At 44.7% G+C, this 18,075-nt stretch overlaps 1 protein-coding gene across 1 annotated transcript in view; it reads right to left on the bottom strand.

Moving 5' to 3' along the window:
* The window catches only part of frem2b (FRAS1 related extracellular matrix 2b), an 81,886-nt gene that overhangs the window by 10,791 nt on the left and 53,020 nt on the right, over positions 1 to 18,075 (bottom strand). Inside the window, exons 7-16 of the mRNA XM_042064557.1 lie at positions 9,996 to 10,145; positions 7,213 to 7,422; positions 6,440 to 6,637; positions 5,412 to 5,576; positions 4,878 to 5,060; positions 4,370 to 4,500; positions 3,517 to 3,672; positions 2,556 to 2,859; positions 1,416 to 1,547; positions 354 to 685 (exon numbers count right to left, since the gene is read on the bottom strand). Of these exons, the coding sequence (XP_041920491.1) occupies positions 354 to 685; positions 1,416 to 1,547; positions 2,556 to 2,859; positions 3,517 to 3,672; positions 4,370 to 4,500; positions 4,878 to 5,060; positions 5,412 to 5,576; positions 6,440 to 6,637; positions 7,213 to 7,422; positions 9,996 to 10,145 (1,961 nt within the window). The remainder of the gene's footprint in view (positions 1 to 353; positions 686 to 1,415; positions 1,548 to 2,555; positions 2,860 to 3,516; positions 3,673 to 4,369; positions 4,501 to 4,877; positions 5,061 to 5,411; positions 5,577 to 6,439; positions 6,638 to 7,212; positions 7,423 to 9,995; positions 10,146 to 18,075) is intronic.

Here is an 18,075-nt window from a genome sequence, read left to right as displayed (position 1 = left end):
ACTGCAGAGGAAGCACTACATTCTCCACAAAGCAGAGGTCAAGACTTTACTGCTGCTAGTAATATATTTTCCACAGTTGTTACATTCCATCACAGTCGAGGATAGCCTGACAGCTTCATTTCATGAGCGCTGAACTCTGGTATTTTACTGTATGAAGACCTTGAGGCTTGGAATTTTGTGTCTTTATGAAAACACCGTTGAGGTCCATTTGATCAGCCGACAGGATGACATGTTTACCACGCTGTGTGCACGCCTATCCGCCCAGACTCCCTTAACGCCAACCCCCCCCCCCCCCCCCCACACCCACACCTTCCTGTCCGAACAGTTATGGTTCCGCGACAGCTTCTCCTCACCTGTCCATCGGTCCCGATGGTGCCTCCGCAGTCACTGAGCAGCTCGGACATGTCGTAGTAGCTGGTGAACTCCCAGAGGCAGGCCTCCAGGTTGAGGTTGCGATAGAAGCGCAGGGCGCCCGAGCCGCGCAGGGCGGGGCTGTACTGGTAGGGCGCCGTCTGGCCGATGACCTCGGGGTTGCGCGTGGCCTCGGTCAGGAAGCCGTGGCGCGTCTGCACCTCGTGGTGGTCCAGCAGGTTGGAGCAGCGGTGGTTGCCCACGCGCGTGCCGTCGGGGCTCAGCGTCAGCTCGAAGTTGGACAGGGGCCGCGTGGAGACCACGGGCAGCATGCCTGAGAGGGGTGGAGATGAGGAGAGAGGGATGAGGAGGAGGAGGTAGGGAGAGAGAGGAGAAGAGGAGGGTTAGATGAGGAGGAGGAAGAGGAGGAGGTAGGTTGGGAGAGAAAAGAGGAGGGAAGAGGAAAGGAGAAGAGGAGGGAAAGGGTTGTGAAAAAGAGAAAACAGGACAGTAGAGAAACCAGGAAAGAGGGAATAAAGAGTGGAAAAAAGACAAAAGGTGAGTATAGAAGAGAGGAGAAGAGAACACCAATTTTGGCATGATAACAGTTTAATAGATGCGCAATCCAGCCATATGAAAGGACAAAGCCCAGGCAAGGGAATCATGACTTCCCACTTGTGCCATAAACACCTGGCATCAGTTGCAGGACGCCTCACTAAGGGAACAGGTAACACTTTCAAAGTGAAGCACAAAAAAAAATCATAAACCCAGACAAATAAAGACGACTGCCTGTGTGTGAGCTGGAGAGGCAGAAGCACTGCTGCCACTGGCGCCTTCTCATTCCGTACGAATGAGCCTGCAGCAGGGCCATCTGTGAGCATCCAATTAATTATGCCATGTTCCCGCCGTAGTGCATCCCAAATGTGGTCAATCTCCATCTCTTTCATGATCAGTCACAGTGGAGGACAGATTCTTCCAGCCACCAACTCCCCCCAACACACACACACACACACAAAAACACACACAACACACGACACACACATAGACACATGGCGGCCCCTCACCGTCGATGTGTGGCATGGTGACAGTCAGCTTGACGAGGTTGGGGTGGTCCGGGTCGTCGGCTCCTGTGTAGCGCAGCTTGGCGGAGAAGGGCTCGGCTCCAACCGCGCCCACAACCCGGGGCTGGCACATACCTGACAGGGCACGCAGCGGGGAGGTGAGATTGTTACAGGTGAAGTCATTATCAAGCAGCTGCCAAGTGCATTCACGCGCCCTACACACACATACACATACACAGACACAAACACACACACACTCTCTCTCTCACACACACACACACTCACACACTCTCACACTTACACAGCCACCAGCAGGGTAATAGAAGACTTGGAGTGTACTCTGAATGTACAAAAGAAACCACTGTATCCGTCACTATCTCTGGCTCTTTCTCCTGGGTGGCTTCTTGATAAAAATAAGTCAAATTAGCTGCTCTCATGTCGTTAGAAGACAATTACCCCTCCTGCGGCTGCGAGTCGCAGAATAGAGACATTATGCCCTCGCCCTCGATGCAGCCCGGCTCATGTTCCCCCTTCTGACTTTGTTCAGTACACACTGCCAAGGTCAGCTGCTTAAACCCCCAGACTACACACTACACAAGCTGATGTATGCATGGACCGTAGTGTAGTGAGCCAAGGGCAAAAGTGCTTTGGAATCTGGCTGTGCATATAGGGATTCATCTGCAGCCTTCATGGCGGTTTGCACTTGTAAACACACACCCATTCCATCTCCCTTTGAATTTAATGGAGTTTTTGTTGGAACCCACCCAGAAGCTTTTAATGAACCCACAAACAGTATTTTTCAAGGAAATCTGAAGAATCAGAAGCATCTGAAGTCTAATAGCACTTTTCTGTAGAAGTCAACTGAATTGGCTCTGTAACACTCACTTTGTTTGGGAAAGACAACTTGTATGTGGTATCTGGTGGTTTGTATGTACTGTATGATATCATGTATGATATCATGTATATATATATATGCAGATCCATGTAAATAAACTATATACAGTAAATGCAGAGCTCCATACATGCACAGCTATAATATATACTGTATATTATGTAGTTCTACATACATACAGAACTACATAAATGAACTACATAAATGAACTGCATAAATGCCAGAGGAGCAGTGGAGCTGGTGTCGCTCACCTTCCTCGACGCTTATAGACACCACAGGGCTGCTGAGCTCCAGGCCTTCGTCTCCGTCGGCGTTGACGGCGCGGGCAGCGCACTGGACCCGCGAGCCGGCCTGGAAGTAGACCGAGTCGAGCGTGATGAGCTTGGACGATGTGAAGAAGGTGTCGAAGTCCACCTCGCGCATGGGGCTGGTGACGCCGTCTGGTCCTGTGGGGGCGCTCACGAGCCAGCGGTAGCGCGTTAGCGTGTCGTTGATGCTCTCGCTCACGCAAATGGAGCCTGTCTTGTCAAAGTCGGGATACTTGGGGTTGCAAGCCTGGAGGTGAGACAGGGGCATAATAAAAAAATGAGTATGGAATACAATACTGCAAACTGCTCTTCATAATTTAGAGTGACTAGAGGCTGGTGTTGCCAATATTAAGGATTAAGCAACCAATAGTGATGCCATAATGTTTCATGATTGAGGTTGTTTGGATATAATTACTGTGATGTTTAACCACTAATACAAGGGACTTAATAATCTTGTTGTGAGGCGAAAATACATAAAATAAATTCTACAGGAATCAAATACATACTACTACATCTACAAAATAGAAGTTATGTAGTGCAACATATTTGTCATGAATACACATTAATAATTTGAATTCTCATTCATGTTTTGGTGAGGTGGCCGTGTTGGCATCGATCCATTCCGTTCATATACAGTATTTCGTTCTCTGGCCTAGGCTATGGAGTTGTATGTACCTGATATATAATGCATGTCTTTGCAGTGCAAGGTGATTTGGGTGGAGATCTGACTTTCCTGACAATGAATGGCAAGCATCAAATTACAGAGCAACGTTTTTTTATTTATTTTTTTTATCAGTGCAAACAGAACTAACTGCACAAAACCTCCTAAAGAGAAAGCTCATGTTAATTGTGGAGTGATGAAATAATTTGGACATCGATCTGGTCATGGAATTGAGGGGCTCACCGTCACACAGACCACAGGATAGCCAGCGGGGGGGAGGGCATCCCTGCTAATCCTAATCTCATCGTACTGGAGCAGAGACACCACCAGAGGCACCGAGGGGAAGGTGACATCCGCCATGCTGTTGGTCTCCTCAATGTAGATGATGGCCTTGTTCATCTAGGAGAAGATGACCAGAGACAAGGTAAAACACATTGTACCACCACTGACATCACTGTATGAGGCAATGCTAAGTATGCCATGCTGTGGAAGACCAAACTGACCAGAATGAATGTACTAACTAAACAGTTAAAGAATCCCAAATGTTATGAATCAAAATGGATCAAGACATTGTAGATTCATTTGGATGAAAAGTACCCAGTACAATTTATGTATAGGTTGAATGCTTATTATTAAAAACTTTTGCCAAGGTCTCATTCCATGTTAGCCCTGAGACTGTAGAACAGGGGCCCTCAACACATAGCTCGCAAGCTACCAGTAGTTTCCCACCTGTTTCTGAGTAGTTCTCCAAAATGTTCTAAAATTTGATGACAGTCACTTGGTAAACCTGCTAAAATTATGATCTACAAACATATTCAGCTGTTTTGAGTGGAGGTCAGCTATGCGCTATTACTAGCATAAAATATTGGTAAATCTCGGCCACATTCACTTAATCAAAGTAGCTCTCGGTAGGTTGGAGACTCAGAAGGCTGTAGACTTTAATTGGAGCTCTATCTCAGTTGAGCTGCCTGGCACACAATATGGCTGAGGGATATAACAGTTTAAAAAAATGTCCATGTAACATGCATGTAACTGTAGCTGGTGAGTGGCATGTCTACATGAGGACTGGTTAGTAGCATTTGTTTCTTCCACCCACCTGTGTCTCGGCCACCATGTTCTCGTCAGGCTTCAGGTGTACGGTGAAGGCCTCTCGCATCTCGCGCACGCCGTCATACAGGATCTCCACCTCCACATAGTGTCGAGTCTCGCCCGCTTTGAACTCCACATCTGTTGCAAGCCCAGAAGTACACATGAGCTGTGCAGTAATTGTGTAACCTTCAACGTCTCTGTAATTCATTAATGCCTACTAAAAATAAAGAAAAACCTTTTTTCTCATTCTACTTTGAGTGCGGTGGCATTTTTCTCTGAGAAGTGTGACATTTTTCCCATACAAATGCTAATTAGCTTTAAGCGACTGTCAGGATAGGCTGCATGCAATTAGCACAAATTACGGAGGTGTAATTCTCTCATTAAATTTGCATCAGTCTCAATTACCACACTACCTGTGTGGAGACTGGGCTCCGAATCCCTCAACTCGCTGTTCCAATCTTTATTTATTTTTTTTCACATTTCCTGTTCAGCATGTCCCTCAATGGCACCCTTACCCTCTGACACTGGGTGGTAGTCTTCACCCGAGGATGCAGAGCCGTCCTTGGTGTGCACACGCACCACAGAAACTTTGGACGTGTCTCCTATGCGGATCACTGGGATCTTCAACACCGACACCTGGCCAACCACCTTGGGCTCGCTCACGCTGAACTTCGTCTCTCCAAACTTGATTATGGCCTCTGAATTTATATGAAAAAGGAAGACAAAAGACTGCATTACCCACAATTACACATTCTCACCACAATCATTTGAAAAATGCTTCTAGGCATCTTTGATCATCCTTCCCTGAGTGATACACCATGACTACAGTAACCAGACCTCGGAACTATCTGAGAACTGTAATTTACTCCGTTCGAGAAGACTATAGTGAGGATAGCTTCAGGCAAAAAAGCAGTTTATAAACTAGAAAATCTGCTTCATTTGAATGAGCACTTCAAAGTGTCCATCATGTCTGAAAAGTCTGTGTATTTGTGGGAGGGGTTGCTGTGGAAGTTTACACTGCTTGAGGGGTTATCTGGGGAATGTCTTACTGTCAGTGTCGTCCTTTATCTTGACCAGCGTCTCGTTCTGAACGCCGATGGACGCCCCGAAAGGAGACTCGCTCTTCGGGCTCCCCAAGACCAGACGGAGCTCCTCCACTTCCTCGTGCTCGTTGTCGTCCACCAGAGTCAGCACGCATGGCTTCTCCACCTCACCTGAGAAAACACACACACACACACACATAAACACACACACACACACACACACACACACACACACACACCCACACATAAACACACACACACACACACACACACACACACAAACACACAAACACACACACACACACACACACACACACACACACACACAAACACACACACACACACACACACACAGTTGTTGATACATGTTGACTAGTCTTGTAGGACCCATCTCTCTTTTTAGACTCTCTCCATTTTTGTTGTGTGTGACCAATACTAACCAACTCAGAACTTTATTTAGTCTGTACATCAACCAGTCCTCTCATAAACAAATAGGGATCCTTTTTCTTGTTGTTCTAACTTAACTCCCCCCGACATACAGAACTGCTTGGAGCACACTAGGGGTAGGCATGCTTGAGCAAGGGTGAGATATATAAAAAGACAGAGAATGACTTTCAGCAGTCCAAACAGCTCTGTTTCAAAGGTTTAATTATCCCTCTGTCAGATACTATTAAAAACAGCAGGGTGTTGTCAGCAAAAACAGATTGTGACACTCCGAGTCTGAGTCTGAACTCTAATTATTTATTGCATTACTAATAAACTCAAGATGCCATATATTAGGCACTATCAAATAAAGCAAATCAGTGGTACCGTTCTGAGTTAAACTAAGCTTGTGTAATAGAGAGCTAACAGGGTATCCTAACTACATCTGAGCTGTTAAATACAGTATGCTCATTCCTAATAGCAGAGCAACACTAGCAGTGACAGAAAGAACACAGAGACAATAATTAAACTAATTTTTATCGCTCGCTAGCATCGAGCGTAGTTAGGATTTGGTGTAAGGCTTGTGAGAGTTTGTGTTGGCTGTGTTTTACCTGGCAGGAAGGTGATGATGGAATCGTCTGTGTTGGGTCTCTCGTTAAAGTCCATCATGACCTGGGCAGTGCCCTGGCGCGTGTAGCAGCGCACGGTGGACCTGTAACTTATGTCGCCACTGCGGTACACCAGGGCCGAGATGTGTCCATCATTCTCGTTGCCCATGTACATGGTGTCCTGGAACTGGACCTTTGGCACTGAGGAAACAAAGAATCCAGAATCATCCATGCTGTCCCAGTGTTTTAGTGCCACTACTGCTTTGATTGCACATATTTATATGTATTTTATATTACAGTAAACCATACCACTTTCTTAACTGTATACTACTGTCTACACTGCACTATATGTCTTATACTGTTTATATTGCACCACCTGTCTATACTGTATATATCACATTGCACTTTTCTGCTTTTTTTGCACTTATTAGCACTGGTTAGACGCAAACTGCATTTCGTTGTCTAGAGTGTATGTACTTGTACTCTGCACAATGACAAAGTTGAATCTAATCTACTCTAAATCTAATCTAATTGAGACCGATCACCTAAACACCAACACCTATTGCTATTTGCCTCTTACTAAAAGTAACAAATGGATCAAGACAAGAGATCTCTGACAGTAATGCAAAGAATTTAGATGACAGAAATATTTTCTGAATGTGTTTCAACAAAACTGGAGAAAGTCAGCCTCTTTTCATGCCATTAATAAAGTGCTTTGAGCAAGGGCATGCCACACATGAATGTCTGAATGGGATGTTTCAAGGTTGAGCACTCACAGTCAGACACAGAGTCATTAATGAAGATGGTGGTTTTGCCTGGCTCTCCCATGATGCCGTTCATGGGCATGCGTAGGACGAGCTCAAACTTCTCAGGTCCCTCCAGAACCGGCTGGCCAAGGTCGTCCAGAATGGTGACCCGAATGGTCTGCATGGTTACCCCTGGGGCAAAGTCCAGGTTCCGGCTAATGCCAACGTAGTCCAGACCAGCTGCAGAGAACATAACAGCATCAAGCAAATATAAATATTACCCCATGAAGGAGATGCAGTTCATTGTTAACTGTAAACTGTTATTGTAAACTGATACCCGTTTAGTCCTTTATCTTTCATGTCTAAACTACCAGTTTTCAGTTCAAGAAGTTTACCTTCAAGATTTTCAAATTTAAACAAAGAAATATTGATTGATTTTATTGACAAATTAAATTATTGTCTTCCATCAGCAACCCTTTTAATGATAACAGTAGGTGGGTTCTCTGGTTGCCCCTTGTATTAGCTACACTAATTACATTTTTAATTAAAATCCAGATCTAGCATCCAAATGTAATGCACTTAATTGCCAACAGCACTCAAGATTAGGGGTCAATAAAAGTTCACACAAATCTGAAATGACAGTCAAAACACTAAATTAGTAAAGCAATTATAAAATATTCATAATTTCTCAATAATTCATTTTTTTGGCTCAGTTTCTTGTGTTTACTGGTTCTGGTTTACTAGTTCAGAACAATCAGCAGGGGAGCACGTTCTGCCAGCTTCCTCCATTAGTGGGGAAGATAAAGGGGCCGTTTCCGTATCCCCATTCATACTGATAAGCACAATCAGACTACAGTGCAGCCATCAACCCTTTGGAGCTAACTTTGCTTTCTCACCTGCAGAAGATACAAAACACTCACGACCCTCCATTTGTTCAGAGTCTGAAGGCCCCTGCTGCAGGACCCATGTTATCTGCTGCAGGCACGGTCAGGTTATTCATTGCTGTGTTTTTTTGTGAAGGGGGCCCTAGTTACGGTGACTTCCTTCCCCTTGGCCAATCTCCCAGCCCACTCACCCACCACCACCTCCCAGCCCCCCCACCCCACCCCCCCAACCCCCTCCCCTCCAGTGCTTCTGTGGTGGCCAGGGGGAGCATGTCAGCGAGGAGACTGGATTTCCACCCAAGACGCCAGAGATTAGATTAACGCAGAAACAATATTTGATATGTGTGGTGGTGAGAGGTAGGAGGAGGAGGAGGGGTATGAGGAGAGGAGGGGTAAGGAGCAGCAGGGAGATGCACCCCAAACCCCCTCTCTCCTTCTCTCCTGCAGCAGGCTCCTATCCTGGGCAGTGGGCACCGGAGCCGGATGCTCCAGAAATCCCAGCAGTACCCCCAGCCCAGCTCCTCTGGCAACCCTCCATGCTTACACACATGTGCACACAGACATGAGTGAGCGAACACACACACACACACACACACACTCAAACACACACACACACACACACACACACACACACACACACACACACACACACACACACACACACACACACACACACACACACACACATATATGACTGAGCGAACACACAAACGCAAACACAAACACACACACACACAAAACACACATGGAGACACCCATAGAGACACCGACGCACACATGGCCATTAATTCAACTGGCTGCACTCAATGCCTCACAGTCCCAGCAGTACCAAGACCTGCACTTCCCAAAACCTCCCACACAAACACGAGCAGACACACACACAACCCCTCTGCGCACACACACCCGCCCACACACACACACACACACGCACACACACACACACACACACACACACACACACACACACACACAGAGCTTCACTACAAAATTCCCCAACGAACCAACAAAAGAGCCTTCAATCTCTCTCTCCTTGCTTCTCTCACTCTCTCTCTCTCATAACCTCTTTCACTGTCTCCTCATCGTTCTCTTTGTCTTTCCCTCCATTCCGTATTCTCTCCATTCCATATTCTCTCTTGCCCTCTTTCAGTCTCAGCATATCTCTACATACCCCTATATCTCATTCTCAGTCAACATCTCTCTCTCTCTCTCTCTCTCTCTCTCTCTCTCTCTCTCACACAATTTCTCTCTCTTGTATCTTTACCTCTACTCTTCTGTAATTTATCTCTCTATCTCACTCTGTCTCTCTCTCTCTCTCTCTCTCTCTCTCTATTCTGCCTTGTTCAAGGCAAACGTCAGCCCAAGGCCTCTGAAGTCTACTATGCGTGTGTTATCAGTACTGACATCCCTCCTCCACGTATCACATCTCCAGCGTAGATCACTCCATCCTTGATAACAAGCTCACTATTGATCTTGGATGGTGAAAAATTCATTACAGCTGCATTGGAGTCACATTCAGATCTGAATAGGGCAATAAGCGACAAAATAAAATGTCTACTTTCACAATATACATAGGTAGGCGTAAAATAGTCCTCTAGTGTTTTAGCTTCACAGAGTAAATAAATGGCTAGACGTTTGGCGGTTAGGTTCACCACACTCTCTTAGGCCACGACGGGTGTTACTCTCCAAGACAAGACTGCAGTTTAGCACCTTTGGGGTTCTTGTTTCCATTAAGGAATTGATCTAAACAGAATTGTTTGCTGTGGAATCCTCTGATGTAACTTCAGGTGTTATTTCTGTTGCTCTCTACTGCTATTACTGACCCTCAGAAGACCAAAGAGGGCTGCTAGCAATGGAAGGCTCTTTGAAATTCCACTGAGACATGATAGTTCTGCTTGATGAATGTTGTAGCTTGATTGGAGAGTTCCTCACCTTCAGCTGACACAGGGTCAGTTTTCCTCGAGCGTACTGTCACCGTGCCCGTCTGGGAGAGGTCTGTGCCCGTCCTCCATACCCGCACCTCCACGTAACCATCACTCTCATCCACGTGGTATTCTGTATCGCCAAAGTAGAAAACGGGTGCTGTGGATAAAGGGAAAAAAAGTCAGTGGTGGAATGTAACGAAGTACAAATACTTCGTTACTGTACTTAAGTAAATTTCCCACGTATTTGTACTTTACTTAAGTAAAATTTATAGTGCATACTTTTGACTTTTACTTCGTTACATTTTACAGCAATTATCTGTACTTTTACTCCGCTACATTTCTACAACACCATCGTTCCTTTTTACGATACATTTTATGATCAGTTTTTTTCTGTCTGACAAACACGTTTGTTTTACCGGGGGGTTGCTACCAAAGATTCTGGAGCGCTACGTGCATTCTTAGAAACATAAGCTTCTAGTCTAGACCAGGCAAAGCGTGAGCTTAGCCATCTGCATTCGGTAGGCTATATTCACCAGACCCATGGCTACACTGTACATGCAACTGTGTTCTGTGCCTTTCTCTGTCTGTTATCTGCAGTGTTAGGGCCTCCTCTCCGATGAGATTGCTATCAGGCTATGCCCATGCTTCTGTCACACGTCTGATCATTTGCGGCACAAATGAATGGTAGACTATTAATGAACCGGTGGCCGGAAAAACGTAACATTTTCCAGATGAGGAAATATTCCTTAATTGTGTGTGATTAAATAAAGATGCATAGCCTACAACTGGGGGGTAGTAACGTGAGCGCTCATTCAATGCCTATGCGTCTGCGCAAGTGAAACTGAACTTAATCATAAAGACACCTTTCTCAGCAACTTTTCTGTTCAATCAGCATAATTGGCATTACGATCCACCCGACGTTTCCCTTGTCTACCCCGTTAAACTTCAGGCTCTCGTGTTTTGCTGAATGATATTACTCAGCAGATCACCCTAGTAGATAACCAGAATTACAGTCACAGAATTGTAGGTCAGAATGTAAACTGGGCCACAGATGGTAAGCACAATTGCATTAACTTAAAACTATCTAGTCGAGTATAACCTAAAACTAGATTAATTAAAATGCCACAGCCCATACTGATTTTTCCTTTTAAAATATAGATATTAAGAGAATAAATCATTATGCAAATACTTTTACTTTTAATACTTAAAGTACATTTAAAAGCAGGTACTTCTTACTTTTACTTAAGTAGGGTTGTCATTGTGGTACTTTTACTTTTACTAAAGTAAATATTTCTCTGTGTATTTGTACTTTTACTTAAGTACTGAGGTTCAGTACTTCCTCCACCACTGAAAAAAGTACATTTTCAATCCTTCAGTAGATATATTTCCCTATAGCTTTACTTGCAAATAACCAGAGGCCAGGGAGGAAGGTAATCTCTATGTAACAATACTGCTATCCACAGCTCCTGCCAAGCTCAGGGCTACACCTTTAATCACTCAAGGTAAAAAGCTGGGACTTGTCATAGATATTGAATCCAAGACATATGTGATGAGGTGCACAGTGTTGGGGAGTAACGGAATACATGTACCGGCGTTACGTATTCAGAATACAAATTATGAGTAACTGTATTCCGATGCAGTTACAAGTTAAATCGTTGGTATTTAGAATAGTTACATTGTTGAAATCAATGGATTACATGACGATACTTCTCTGTTTCATAAGTTTATTCACTCTCTAAATAAATTAAGGCAACTCCATTTCCCAGAAGCTCCTGAAAGCAATCTATGATGAAATTGTTTCCATGTTTAAATCCAAGCTCCGCCGTCTTGCACTAGCCTCAAAACGCAGCCAGCGCGCATTATGGACGCGTCATGGGAGACCCTGACTGTTTGCACAACAAATTAGGAGTAAAGTAAGTGGAGGTAACTCCTGTTCCTCACTGATTGTGGTTCCTGATGTCTGTTCAAAGGATATTTTCCCAAGTATTAATAGCTCAGGCTACTTCGGCCAATCGGTTACACAGTTTGCTACTCAATAAACAAAGCCTAGTTCACGTGTTGATTTAGACCTACAATAAAACCAATCTCTAAAATAGGCACTGCATTCTAAGTTTTTTATTCTAATTAAATAGCTTTATGGATTAATTTTTTTCTAATTAGATCTACATTTACGTTTTAAAATGAATTATATGGTGCAGCCTCTGAAGAATTATTCTTGCGAGTAGGCCTAGCATATTTTAACGTGCGGTTTTTGATTGTCATTACGCGATCACGTTCATTTTGAGAGTCCTGATATACAGTAGCCTATAGTGTTTACATTTACAGGTCATTTGCGTTCCACCTGTCATATGCGCCCCTCACTTGTAGGTTGATGCCACCGAAAAATCTCACAGGCACACATATTAATTATAATTTCTGGCTACGCCCTTAAAGTAGCCTATTTATTTTGTTTGTTTTAATTAGCCTAGTCGCCTGCTGTAGTTTTAGTGGTCACCTTGCTATTTTAAAGTTGTATCAGGTAGCTTAGTTGACTTTACATTCTCCTATGTGGGCCTAACACTTCAGCCATTTGGAACAGAAGAACACCAGAATAGGCCTGTTTAGTAGGCCTAAGCTGGATTTGATGGCCGCATTCCTACACTTATAAAATGCAATTCAATGCGGAAGTAATCTAAGTATTCAGAATACGTTATGAATACTTTACAAATTACATTTTTGGGCATGTATTCTGTATTCTGTATTCTGTAACGGAATACGTTTTGAAAGTAACCCTCCCAACACTGGAGGTGCATCATGGCAAACTTTATTTATATACAGAACAGACTGCGCCAAGGATAACTCCCAGCCCTTGGGCATCAAATCAATACCTGGCATCAAATTGATAAATTATGTAACATAAGATAATAACAGTGAAAATTCTAAAAGAGTGACCAAAAGAAGAGGTGAAAAGAGAACAGGCAATGATAAAAACAGACAATAAAATCAATAAGAGTTGCATTAAATAACATAAGAAAACCACAGAAGTTGTCAAAGGGCTAAGAGACACAATCTAATGCATACTTCACCATTTCACCCAGAAGACCAAAGGACAAAAGTTACAGCCAATGACTCTATAGATACAGTACAGTACATCCCAATCTTTCTAGAGTTGTGGCGATTGACCAACATCTCCAATTATTAGGCTCATGTCTCAGATGACTTACAGTAGGTAGGGATAGTGAAAGGGAATGTCTCCTGAGGACCCCGGTCCAGGAGACTAAGGACATGTCCCCTGCTACGAAGCCACTAAACCAAAGGTTAGTTCCAGAAGAGCCCTTCATGGAAGACCAGCTCAACACCATGGTGTACGTGGACTGCACTGACCCTGGGGAGTGACCTTCGGCCTGTCTATTTTGCTGGCTCCTTTGCACACTGCTTTGCTCCATCGGCTGAAGAGCATCGCTACCTCAGCAAAAAATATATATTTTAGTAGGCTATGCCTTACTGGTATTTCAAACTATATATATTTTGACCAATAAAATTAATTATTTTAAAATACAATGTCTCTTTTAGAGGGACTGTGTGTGCAGAGCCTCCATCATACAGTTCCACTGACCTGAGATCTGTCAGTATGATGAAAATGGACTTGATGATCCTACAGCTATCCTCGCAGGTATAATTACATGACAGAGTATGAAAGTGTGTGAGAAGAGCACATTTGTGTGGGCACGCTGGCACCAGTTTCTAGGCTGTAATTGGGGTGCTCCACGGTTGTTTTACATGTATACATTACAGCATACATAAAATGCTGCTTTAGGGGTCTTTTCTCCTTTGCGGAGTAATTCCATTCTGCTAGAGTTTTGTTTCTTTCCTCCTTTAGATGCATTGGGCTCAGAGGGTGGTGAGAGGGAGAGAGAGAGAGAGAGAAAGAGAGAGAGAGAGAGAGGGAGAGAGAGAGGGAGAGAGAGAGAGAGAGGGAGAGAGGGAGAGAGAGGGAGAGAGGGAGAAAGGAGGAGGGAGAGGGAGAGAATGGTTATACTGAGAGATAATAAAGGGAGGGAGAGCTTGGAGAAAGTGTATGGATATAGTATGAGTATGTGATCAAGATAGCAAGACAATAGAGAGAAAGAAAAGAAGACAAAGAGTGTGTGTGAGAAGAGAGAGAAAGACAAAGAGCAATGAGGAAAGCAACAAAAAGAAAGAGAGAGAGCAGAGAGAGAGAGGGAGAGAGGGAGAGAGGGAGCTCTCCAGCTTGACAGGTCGTCTAGAGGAAGTCAGGACAGAAGCGCCAGTCCAGGCCTGTCTGACTGCAATTAGTGCTGAAATTCCTCCGCAGCCCAACATGCCCGCTGTCACGCTCAACCCCCCCCCCCCCGGCTCCTGCCACAGAAAAGGCTGGCGTTAACCCCTAACTCTCCCTCTCATTCCTCTCCCTCTCTTTTCCCCTTGTCTCTTTCTCTCTCTCTCTTTTTCTTTAAGTCCAGAGACGAGCTGTCAGCTAGCGTGGCCGTGGGAGAGTGGCGGGTGCTGATTGAAGTTTAGCCTCCCCGGAGCTCTTGACATCCCCCTGGGAGGATGGAGGAAGTCTGGGTAAGCGCTGAAAAAATAAACAGCCATCGCCACCGATGAGACATTTCCCTCCATTCTGTGCCTTGAGAGGATTCAGTTTCTCCAGGTGAGGTGACCTTAGCATTAAGGACGAACAAAGGAGGTCATCTCCACACACAAACACACGCATGCACGCGCGCACACATACACACACACACACACACACACACACACACACACACACACACACACACACACACAGCCTTCAGTGCACATACACACCTATTGTTTATGCGGATGCCGAGAGTGACAGCTTATGTTATGGGTCGTAACTAAATGAGCCTTCAGGGGGCTCCAATCAAACAATAAAGGAGATCTGGAGGTCATTGACTGAGTAGCATTTTCTTTTTTTGTTTTGTTTTAGTCGGATAATTTAAATTCTGTCGCATTCCCTAAAAAGTTGAAATATGATATGACATCTCCATCTTGTGTACAGTGGAGATTTAAAACCTTTGGTAAACTGCAGTAAGTCACATTGACAAGTTTACATGTGGACTTTTCTCAAGTGCACTTCAGATGATCTTGAGCGGAGTTAGTAATCTGTTGCTCCAACTCTACGCCGCTGCTCACTCTGGCAAGTGCACTCTGTTACTTTTCCCCTTGGCTTTTTCTTCTGTCTTTCTGCAAGTCAAATTACGACTTCAGGCAAATGACTGTTGGGCATAGCCTTGAGGCGCTGCAGGTTCACGCTGCGAAAAAAAGATAAGAAATTCTGCTGGAAGCACTAATTATACTACAAAGCACAAACAGGAACCGGAACAGGAGGGAGGGGGTAGTCCTCTTTATCTGGGTAAAGGAGACGTTCGGTCCTGCGGACGTGCGCGGTGGGTCTGAGAAAGCAGTGCTGCCAGTATCTGGATCTGCAGACAAGTCAAACACCACAGGCAATAGGAGGCCCACAGCATCGACTGTAATAGGCACTGATTATTTGGGCTTAGCAATGAGGGATCCTGGTGTGTGTGTGTGTGTATGTGTGCGTGTGTGCGTGTGTGTGTGTGTGCGTGTGTGTGTATGTGTGCTCATAGCTGTCCCCTGTAATCAGATAAGGTAAGGTTCATTTGCATGACAGACAAGCAGGGGGCCATGAGGAGTTATGGCTCATTAACTAAGGGCTAAACCACTGTCTGCTCAACCTCTTCACCTGGCTCCCAGACAAATCAGTCCCCGTCTGTCTTGGGTTACCTGCATGGTGGCACCCGGGACTACCCCCTCAGCTCACCTGCAGCAAGGTGTTTACACCACCACACACACACACACACACGCATGGACTCATGGAGTCCCAAACAGCACACATACTAGCAAAAATACACCTTATCACTACAAACCAAGTCATAGTTTTCATTTTTGAATTAAAATTATTGTATTTACTCAATCTACTCAACCCATAAACATAAAAAATAATAAACATAACATAATTCAAATGATGGGTCTGGTTACTTCTACTTGTATGGATGACATTTCTGAGCTATATGACTGTCGCTTTTGTCCTGGCTTCTGCATGACTGCACTGATGTGATCATGCAGTGACTATTCGTTTTAATTAGAGCCGGGCATAATGATTCTGACCTTCAAGACATTAGGAGGTCCAGATCTCTGAACTACATGCCTGTTGCTTGATGATGCATTTTATGTGCCAAGTGACTCCCCAATCTTGATAGCAATTGAGCTAATATGACCCACTAGCAAGACAACCCATTTCTCCACACAAGCGAGCTCATCTCACCCACTGTTCATAAACGATTTATCCCAAATTGTTTTGATTTAAAAAGCTGAACACAATGAATATTAGGAGTTTTATAGCTGTGTTTCTTTCTATATCGGGCCATTCTATTGAACTCAACTGAAACATGTGTATAGGAGGACGTCATGCCTTCACTGAGATTTCTACATGGGTGCAGCGGCTCACTGTGCACATTGGCACTTTGAGGCTACACACAAACCACACACCCCCTTACACACACACACACACACACACACACACACACACACACACACACACACACACACACACTCTGGCTTGACAACTCCATATTCCTCTCTATCCCATTTTCCCATACTCTTGGCACTTTCTGAATAGACCCCCCCCCGTCTCACGGAGGCTCCTTGTCAAAACAGACACGGGTCTGCCATCTCTCCCAGGCCCGCAAGACGCAAAGCAATGCATCAGCATTTGGCATCGGTCTCAGCGAGCTCCGAGGTCTATTAAAAGTGGACTGGCGCTGATAAAAGAAGCAATCCGTTTCTCACCGAGGGCATGCGCAGGCCCGGGGTCAGTTTGATACTCTCTTCTTAAATCAACACCATGAATCACCCGTGCCATGCCAAATCTCAGCAGCAAATCCCACTTCTCCGCTGAGTGCAGCATCATCAATCTGGTATAAAGCCTTTTGTACTTCACATCGCCCCTGGCAAAGGCCTCCCCTCTAGCAGAAACACATTTTCAAGTCCTGAATTTACATCGCGTAGCCAAACAGCAACCCCTGACAATGAGAAACTCTCACCGATCAGGACATAAATGAATAATGCAGTATAAGTTCAGCAGTCCATAAACAGAATTTGATATCAATCCTATCTTGTTTGAGCAGACAAGTAGTATGAAGTATGAGTATGAAGTAGATAAGAATTATGGGAGATTGAGTCCGAGATAGAGAGGGAGGGAGAGAGATAGAGACCGAAGGAAAGACAGAAAACCACAAATAGAGTGAAAGAGAGAGAGAGAAAGAGAGAAAGAAAAAGAGACAGAAAAAGAGAAAAAGAAAAAGAGACAGAGAGAGAAAGACAGAGCGAAAGAGAGAGAGACAGATGTTCCCGTGGGACTGATGTGGTGTTGGTGTGTTGATGGTGACTGCTTGATCACACGTGAACTCTCCATCACACTCCCACAGGTCAGTGCGTCCCCCGCCTCTCCCTCCTCCCACCACACCGCCCGATTTAATGGCCCACCGCGCCGCGGTTCCGTCACCTTCCCCCGCCACCGACAGAGCAGCGAAAAATTCAATAACGATCACGTTAACGAGGCCAAGCGATAATGGGCACACATCAAAGAGACACGGGTGTTTGAATTCAAGTAGGCTTCAGCATCTCCCTTTTTACTGTCTATCGGCAGGAAAAGAGTCGCTCTTTATCGTCATGGTTACAGCACTAAAATGATGCTCTTCAGGGGGAGGCAGCCAGCTTCTCCAGCTGAAAACAGGCTGCTTTTAACAAACATCCTCAACACAATGACCACCTGACATAAAAAATACAGACTGTATTTGTTTATTGTGTTATTTTCCACAGAAGACACACAAAAACCCAGAACTGACCAGCTGAAATTAAAGGCTGGTAAAGCTTAAAAGTCAGAATAGGTGAAGAAGTTTTCAGGGGGCACACCTGCTACTCTTGGCAAGTTCTCTAAACCTTGACAGGAAATGAATTATGGACTCCATATATGTGCAGTGCGTATACCTATTCAGATACACCCCCAGCTCTCCCTCTTAGAATTATCTCTCAGTATAACC

The sequence above is a fragment of the Alosa sapidissima genome, chromosome 15 (assembly GCF_018492685.1).
Source record: "Alosa sapidissima isolate fAloSap1 chromosome 15, fAloSap1.pri, whole genome shotgun sequence".
Taxonomy (NCBI): Eukaryota; Metazoa; Chordata; class Actinopteri; order Clupeiformes; family Clupeidae; genus Alosa; species Alosa sapidissima.
This window is presented reverse-complemented; position numbering and strand designations above follow the sequence as displayed.